At 57.0% G+C, this 8438-nt stretch overlaps 1 protein-coding gene across 1 annotated transcript; it reads left to right on the plus strand.

Moving 5' to 3' along the window:
• Positions 1 to 296: 296 nt before the first annotated feature.
• Positions 297 to 7590, plus strand: CHEK1 (checkpoint kinase 1). The gene is made up of 12 exons (XM_069876273.1): positions 297 to 408; positions 1752 to 1975; positions 2541 to 2605; positions 2679 to 2748; positions 2825 to 3013; positions 4162 to 4266; positions 4338 to 4433; positions 4507 to 4615; positions 5236 to 5413; positions 6504 to 6635; positions 6732 to 6833; positions 7171 to 7590. Exons 1-12 carry the CDS (start codon positions 338 to 340, stop codon positions 7264 to 7266), a joined length of 1437 nt encoding a protein of 478 aa, XP_069732374.1. The 5' UTR covers positions 297 to 337; the 3' UTR covers positions 7267 to 7590.
• The last annotated feature ends 848 nt before the right edge of the window (positions 7591 to 8438 follow it).

Below are 8438 nucleotides of genomic sequence, written 5' to 3' on the forward strand. Positions count from 1 at the left end.
GGGGAAGAGATGAGGTGCAGGCAGGGTGCATCTGTAGGTCTCCGTGCCCAGCGTGGCCCAGTGCCACCCTGGGGCTGAACTCGCAGAGAATCCCTGGGCGGGTTGGGGTCCTCGGGGCTGCTGCTGAAACCATCGGGGTTGGTCAGTGTCCTCAGGGTCCTGGTGGCAGGACAGGGATGCAGATGCAGGATGCAAGCTCGGGGTGTGGGATGCAGGTGCCACCACGAGGGGGCGTGGTCAAAGGGAAGGGGGCGTGGCCAACCGGCCGTGGGGGGCGGGGCCGCGGTGCGCGCGCAGGGCGGGGCGGGGCGCGGCGGCGGCGGGAACGGGCGCGGGGATGGCGGGGCCGGTGCCGTTCGTGGAGGACTGGGACCTGGTGCAGACGCTGGGCGAAGGCGCCTACGGGGAGTGAGTGCGGCCCCCGGGGGGGGGGGCGGGGCGCGCGCGGGGCTCGGACGGCGCGGGCCGGGGCTGTGTCGCGCGGCCCCTGGGGCTGCCTGCGCCGGGCCGGGGTGAGCCCTGCGGCTGGAGCCCGGAGAGCCCCCGGCGGCTCGGCCTGAGCGCCGGCTGCAGGCCCGAGACAAACGGCGTCCCCAGGGCTCAGGGCTGGGTCCGGCCCTGTTCAGTGTCTTCATCAATGACCTGGATGAAGGCATCGAGGGCACCCTGAGCAAGTTTGCGGATGACACTAAGCTGGGTGGAAGTGTCGATCTGCTGGAGGGTCGGGAGGCTCCAAAGGGATCTGAACAGGCTGGATCCATGGGCTGAGACCAATGGGATGAGGTTTAACAAGGACAAATGCCGGTTCCTGCACTTGGGGCACAACAACCCTGAGCAGCTCCAGACTAGGAGAAGTCTGGCTGGAAACTGCCTGGAGGAGAAGGACCTGGGGGTGTTGGTTGACAGCGACTGAACATGAGCCAGCAGGGGCCCAGGTGGCCAAGAAGGCCAATGTCATCTTGGCTTGGATCAGACACGGCGTGACCAGCAGGTCCAGGGAGGTTCTTCTCCCTCTGGACTCAGCACTGGTGAGACCGCTCCTGGAATCCTGTGTTCAGTTCTGGGCCCCTCCCCACAAGAAGGATGTTGAGGCTCTGGAGCGAGTCCAGAGAAGAGCAACGAAGCTGGTGAGGGGGCTGGAGAACAGGCCTTATGAGGAACGGCTGAGAGAGCTGGGGGTGTTTAGCCTGGAGAAGAGGAGGCTGAGGGGAGACCTCATTGCTCTCTCCAACTCCCTGAAAGGAGGTTGTGGAGAGGAGGGAGCTGGGCTCTTCTCCCAAGTGCCAGGGGACAGGATAAGAGGGAATGGCCTCAAGCTCCACCAGGGGAGGGTCAGGCTGGACATTAGGAAAAAAATTCTTCACAGAAAGGGTCATTGGTCCCTGGCAGAGGCTGCCCAGGGAGGGGGTTGAGTCACCTTCCCTGGAGGTGTTTAAGGGATGGGTGGACGAGGTGCTGAGGGACATGGTTTAGTGTTTGATGGGAGTGGTTGGACTCAATGATCCGGTGGGTCTCTTCCAACCTGGTTATTCTATGAACCCCTTGTGCGTGTGCCCGCTGCTTTGCCAGGACGTGCCCTCTGCATGCCCCCTGCTTGCCCGTTGTGCGCCCCTGTATCTCACCGCTTGCCCATCTCACAACCCTGCGTGCCCCCTGCCTTGCCTGTTCCCTCCCTCTCCCTGGCTCCCCTGGCAGGTTTCGTGCCCGTTCTGTGCCTGCTGTGCTCCCTGGTGACCCTCTGCCCACCCCAGGGTGCAGCTGGCTGTCAACCGTCGCACTGAGGAAGCCGTAGCTGTGAAAATCGTGGACATGAAGCGAGCAGCCGACTGCCCCGAGAACATCAAGAAGGAAATCTGCATCAACAAGATGCTCAACCATGAGAATGTTGTCAAGTTTTATGGGTACCGACGGGAAGGTGCCACACAATACCTCTTTCTGGAGTACTGCAGCGGTGGCGAGCTCTTCGACCGCATTGGTACCCTGCTTAAAATACCTTTTATTTTATGTAAAATGATGCATTAAAGACTTAGTCCCTAAATGATTGAGAGTTGTTCTTAGGAGGTGGAACCATTCAAATGGGTCCAGAGGAGGAAGGGAAAATGATGTGAGGGCTGGAGCCCCTCTGCTATGAGGACAGGCTGAGAGAGTTGGGGTTGTTCAGCCTGGAGGAGAGAAGGCTCGGGGGAGACCTTGGAGCAGCTTCCAGTACAGACAGGGGCTCCAGGAAAGCGAGTAGGAATGTTTTACAAGGGCCTGGACTGACAGGACAAGGGCGAATGGCTTAAAATTGGAGAGGGGAAAGGTTTATATTAGACATTAGAAAGAAATTCTTAATGCTGAGGGTGCGGAGGCCCTGGCCCAGGTTGCCCAGAGCAGTGGTGGCTGCCCCATCCCTGGAGGGTTCAAGGCCAGGTTGGATGGGGCTTGGAGCCCCTGATCCAGTGGGAGGTGTCCCTGCCCATGGCAGGGGGTGGAACTGGATGGGCTTTGAGGTCCCTTCCATCCCCAACCATTCAATCATTCTTATTCCTCTCATGCAGAGCCAGATATCGGGATGCCAGAGCCAGAGGCACAACGTTTCTTCCAGCAGCTGATTGCCGGTGTGGTGAGTTGCAGCCGCGATATCAGCGATGCCAGCAGCAGCCCTGCACGGTGCTGACTCCTCTCTCCACCTCCAGGTCTATCTGCACAGCATTGGCATTACCCACCGTGACCTGAAACCGGAGAACCTGCTGCTGGATGAGCGAGGTGGGGACACATCCCTCTCAGCCCTCTGTTTCGTTGAAATTTTTAATTTGAACTTTGAATTTGAATTTGGGTCCAGATAACCTGAAAATCTCCGATTTTGGTTTGGCCACCGTCTTCAAGCACAATGGGCGGGAGCGGCTGCTTAACAAGATGTGCGGCACCCTTCCCTACGTGGCCCCCGAGCTGCTGCGGCGCCCCGAGTTCCGGGCTGAGCCTGTCGACGTCTGGGCGTGTGGGGTGGTGCTGACGGCGATGCTGGCCGGAGGTGGGCACCGCGGGGGCGACGGGGGGGGCGGAGACCGGAGGGGGGGCCCAAGATCATAGAATCATGGAATGCTTTGAGTTGGAAGGGATCTCAAAGCGCACACAGTTCCATCCCCAGGCAGGGACACCTCCCTCTGGATCAGGGGCTCCAAGCCCCATCCAACCTGGCCTTGAACCCCTCCAGGGATGGGGCAGCCACCACTGCTCTGGGCAACCTGGGCCAGGGCCTCCCCACCCTCAGTGTGAAGAATTCCTGCCTAATGTCTCATCTAAATATTCCCCCTTCCAATTTAAAGCTATTCCCTCTCATCCTGTCACTCCAGGCCCTTGTAAAAGTCTCTCCCCAGCTTTTCTCTCTCAGCCTGTCCTCACAGCAGAGGCACTCAAGGCCGCGGGTGAAGTGCAGGTAGGGAGTGTGAAGGGTGTCTGGGGGTGTAGGGCGTGCAGAAGGATGGACGTACGGGATGCAGAGGGAGAGATGAGTGTGGAGAGCTGTGTGAGACAGGGAGGGGCCTGTGTGAGGTGTGGTGGCAACAGACGTTATGGGGGATGTATGGACTGCACAGGGGGGTGGGCAGTGCGGAGGGGTGATGTATGCGATGGATGAGAGAGCGTAGAGCACGTATAATGTTCATAGCAGAGGCGTTTGAAGTGCGTAAGCAGAATGGAAGGCACAGGGGCACGTAAGGTGGCAAAAGGGAGTGCGTGAGATGTGTGAAGGGATGTACGAGGTGCACAGGGCAGGTATGGAGTTCACGAGGAACACGTGAGACGCGGTGCCTGGTGCAGAGCAGGAGTGCCTGGCACAGTGAATCCCCGCAGAGTTGTGGCTGGTGCTGCTGTGTGCGCACCACATGGCTTTGTGCGTTGCATTAGCTCTGCACGCTGCGCGGTGTTTGCACGCTGCGGGGGGTTTGCGCCTTGCAGGGCTTTGCATGTCCCAGAGCTGTGGGGCTTTTGCACATTGCAACACCTTTACAGGCTGTAAACCTTTGCTTCTCTTCAAAACCATGCTGAATCGGTCTTTGTTGTCCTCCTCTTGCAAAAACTCTCTGTGTGGATCTTGTTGCTCTGCCTCCTGGGCTGTTTCCCCCTCTTTCCACCCTCTCTCCCCAGAGCAATAACGCAGTGGGTTCCCCCCTCTGGCAGAGCTGCCCTGGGACCAGCCCAGCGATAGCTGCCAGGAATACTGTGACTGGAAGGAGAAGAAAACCTACCTCCCGCCTTGGAAAAAGATTGATTCAGCACCTTTAGGTAAGCAACTGGCACCTAGGGGCACCCGATGCCGTGCTGGGAGTTGCTATTTCTCCCTTGATCTCTCCCAGCTTTGCTGCACAAGATCCTGATAGAGAGCCCAACAGCAAGGATCACCATCCCAGACATCAAGAAGGACCGGTGGTACAGCAAACCCCTGAAAAAGGGTAAGGGGCTGTTGGGGGATGCGCTTGTCCCTCAAGTTCAGGGTGCGTTATTGGGTGTCTCATCCTTTCGCAGGTGTGAAGCGGGCCCGTGTGTCCTCGGGGGCGGTCACTGACTCCCCTGGTGGCTTCTCCAAGCCCGTCCGCTCTGACATGGACTTCTCTCCAGTGAAGAGCACGCTCGGGTGAGCCTCCACTTCCCTTTGCAACCCACCCTGCGCGTTCTGGGTTGCGAGCACATGCTTGGGCGATGTGAGTTGCCTCATTGCTGTTTGTGCTGCTGGGCTGCTTTGCTGTGGTGCAGGCAGGAGCTTTCCTTGCCTGTTTGTTCATTGCGGGCTTTGCATCTCACCCCACAGAACTTTGCACGGTGCAGTTTGTCACCCGCTGCAGGGCCTTGCGTAGCACAGGGCTTTGCACTCTGCACTTCTTTGCAGTTTGTCACACGCCACAGGGCATTTGCCCCTACTATTCTCCCTGGGAGGGGGTTCGGTGGGAACCGGCTGGGTGCATGCACAAACCCACGTGTGCCCTGCTTGTGGCTGCTCCAGAAAATCCTGCACAATCCCAAAACAATGCAATTCCCATGCTCAAACATCTCATAGAATCATAGAAGGGTTTGGGTTGGAAGAGACCTCAAAGCCCATCCAGTTCCAACCTCCTGCCATAGGCAGGGACAACTCCCACTGGATCAGGAGGCTCCAAGCCCCATCTGACCTCGAACACCTTATCTGCCTATTCCCCACCCTCATAATCTCTCCTTTGTGCTACCAACCCTAACGTCCCATCTCCCCTTGCATTGCAGCGAGGAGAAGGCGAGCTACTCCACGTCACAGCCAGAGCCGGGCACCGGTGGGGCGCTCTGGGACAACGGGGCGGCCAGCATCGACAAAGTGGTGCAGGTCATCAGCTTCTCCCAGCCCGCCTGCCCCGAGCACATGCTGGTCAACAGCCAGCTCCTTGGCACACCAGGCTCCTCCCAGGTGCTTCATCAGGCGTTTAGGGGGCAGCTCTGCAGTTTTTATTGTCTCGGGGTGCAGCATTGCAGTGTTTATAAAATCAGGATGCACTTCTGCCACACTGGGGATGTGGCTTTGGAATGGGTTTTGTCTTGAAATGCAGCTTTGCAAGGTTTATCTTGTCAGCATACGACCTTGCAAGGTCTGGGATGCAGCTTTGCAGTACGTAGAATTTATGTTGAGGCTCTGGAGCTGGTGAGGGGGCTGGAGAACAGGCCTTATGAGGAACGGCTGAGAGAGCTGGGGGTGTTTAGCCTGGAGAAGAGGAGGCTGAGGGGAGACCTCATTGCTCTCTACAACTACCTGAAAGGAGGTTGTGGAGAGGAGGGAGCTGGCCTCTTCTCCCAGGTGACAGGGGACAGGACGAGAGGTAATGGCCTCAAGCTCCACCAGGGGAGGTTCAGGCTGAACATTAGGAAAAAAATGTTCACAGAAAGGGTGATTGGGCACTGGCAGAGGCTGCCCAGGGAGGGGGTTGAGTCACCTTCCCTGGAGGGGTTTAAGGCACGGGTGGACGAGGTGCTGAGGGACATGGGTTAGTGTTTGATGGGAATGGTTTGACTCGATGATCCGGTGGATCTCTTCCAACCTGGTTATTCTATGATTTTGTGATTCTATGACTTTGTGATACTGCGGGGATGCAGCTTTGCAATATTTGTTATCTCAGGGTGCAGCTTTATGGTATTCTTCGTATTGGGACACAACAGTGTAGTGTTTGGGGGTTGCTTTGTAGTGTTTGCAACATCAGAGTGCAGCTCAGCAGTGTTTGGGAAGCAGCTTCGCATCGGATTTCTGACATCAGGGTCCAGATTTGCACGACTATTCATGATATTTGGGGTTGTAGCCACATTATCTGCGTAAGATTAAGAAGCAGCTTTGCAATAGCAAATATCTTTGTGATATTCCCAGTGCGGAATTTGCATTGGGTGCTGCTGCTCGCGGCGTCACCATCAGGGGGTGCAGCTTTGCAGCTCTTGAAGCTGAGATTTGGCGGAGCCAGGGCTGCAGCTTTGCAGGATTCCTAACCTTTGCCTCCGGTTTCTGGGGCCGGCAGAGCCCATGGCAGCGGCTGGTGAAGCGGATGACACGCTTCTTCACCAAACTGGATGCCGACAGCTCTTACCGTGCGCTGAAAGAGGTCTGTGAGAAGATGGGGTACGTCTGGAAGAAGTCCTGCACGAACCAGGTGGGGATTGGGGCGCAGAATTATGGGGTGGGACCTCCCCCTCCCTCTTGGATCCGCTGAGAATTTGCGGGACCCCCATCTTTGGTGTCTTTGCAGGTCACCATCTCGACCACAGACAGGAGGAACAACAAACTCATCTTCAAGGTGAACCTGGTGGAGATGGAGAGCAAGATTTTGGTGGATTTTCGCCTCTCCAAGGTGAGGGGGGTCGGGGGGGGCACGCGAGGGTGTGAGGGGATGCAGGGGTGCACGATGTGGTGTTGGTGGGTGCTGGGTGGTACGCGCCGCGTGCAGGGGGTGCAAGGTGATGCAAGGCAGGGTCTGGTGTGCATGAGACAGGACCTGGTGGGTGCTCAAGGGGCAAAAAGGGTGCAGGATGGTGCAAGAGGAACCAGGGCAGTGCAAGGCGCTGTTGGTGGGTGCAAGGAGACGGATGCAAGGGGGAAGCGGAGCAAGGTGTGTGTGATGAGCAAGAGCTGCTGCGAGCCAGCGGGAGGCAGTGAGCGCCCCTCAACCCCTGCCTTTCCCCACACAGGGCGACGGCCTGGAGTTCAAGAGGCATTTCTTGAAGATCAAGGGCAAGCTCAGCGACATCGTCAGCACCCAGAAAGTCTGGATGCCCCCAACCTGAGTCCCCTACACCCCAATGGCTCTCTCCCTCTTTCCATTTCCCTCTATTTTTTTCCTCCACTTTTTTCTCCCCCTCCTTTACTCTTTCCCCCTTTTTACTCCTTTTTTCTCTCCCCTTTTTTTTCTCCTTTTTCCTCTCCCCCCTTTTTTTTCCTCCCTCCTCTTTTCCCCTGCCAGTCTCCTGCAGCACCTGAGCACTGTGAGGGTGACGGACCCCACACCACAGGTTTTACAGCTCCGGTGCCCCTCGCTGCCAGGGGAGGCTGCTCCAATCCCAGCTGGGGTGCAGTGGGGGGAGCAACGCGAACTGGGGGCCCTGTGGTGCTCTGCAAGCCAGCGATTAATAAAGGCATTCAGTAATAAAATAGCAGTCGAGATTAATGTCTTTCCCCCTTCAGGTTATTTTTACCTCAAAAAGGGGTGCTGGTGATGTTTTGCCTCCTCACCCCAATGAACCCCACTCGGTCCAGCCCAGCCCCCTGCTGGGGTTTGCCCCAAACCTTGAGATTTGTGGCCAAAAGTATCCTCCTGCTTTGCAGCAGTGCCATAGAATTCATTTAAACTCATCTTTCAGGGGGCATTTTGGATGAAATACAGCATTTTTTTTAAATTTTTGGGGGAACTCTTGGCAAGCTTGAAACCCGCTGCTGGTACTTGAAACCCGCTGGTGGTGTTCAGTCTGAAACCCACTGATGGTATGTTGCTCCTCCAGCTCTTGGAACCCCACCGAGCAACGCAGCCCCAACCCAGCCAGTTTCACCCCCAAGTTTTGGGGGCCAATCCCCCGTCCCCCTCCTTGGCTCAGGGCAGCGACTGCCCTCATTTGCTAAGCTCTAATTGCTTTTCAGAAGGGCTAACGAGCCCGAGAGCTGCCAGGGGTTGTTAGCACTGGAGCGAGAGAGCAGAGCTGAGGATTAACCTGGGCTGAGGCCCCAGCCCTAAATCCGGCCCCTCCCCAGGAAAAAGTGTCTCCCCCAAACCCATCCTGAGACACAGAGCCCCGCGATCGCTCCGCAAACCCCAACAGCTGCTTCAGCATTTAATTATTGGGGTGGGAAATGTTCTTTTTCCTTGCGTTCTCCTTTTAGAATTTATTTTTAATATCCTTTTCCTGGCTCTTTTTTCCCCAGTGGGAACCCCTCTCCGGCACAGCAATTAGTGGCGATTTTTTAA

The sequence above is a fragment of the Phaenicophaeus curvirostris genome, chromosome 25 (assembly GCF_032191515.1).
Source record: "Phaenicophaeus curvirostris isolate KB17595 chromosome 25, BPBGC_Pcur_1.0, whole genome shotgun sequence".
Taxonomy (NCBI): domain Eukaryota; kingdom Metazoa; phylum Chordata; class Aves; order Cuculiformes; family Cuculidae; genus Phaenicophaeus; species Phaenicophaeus curvirostris.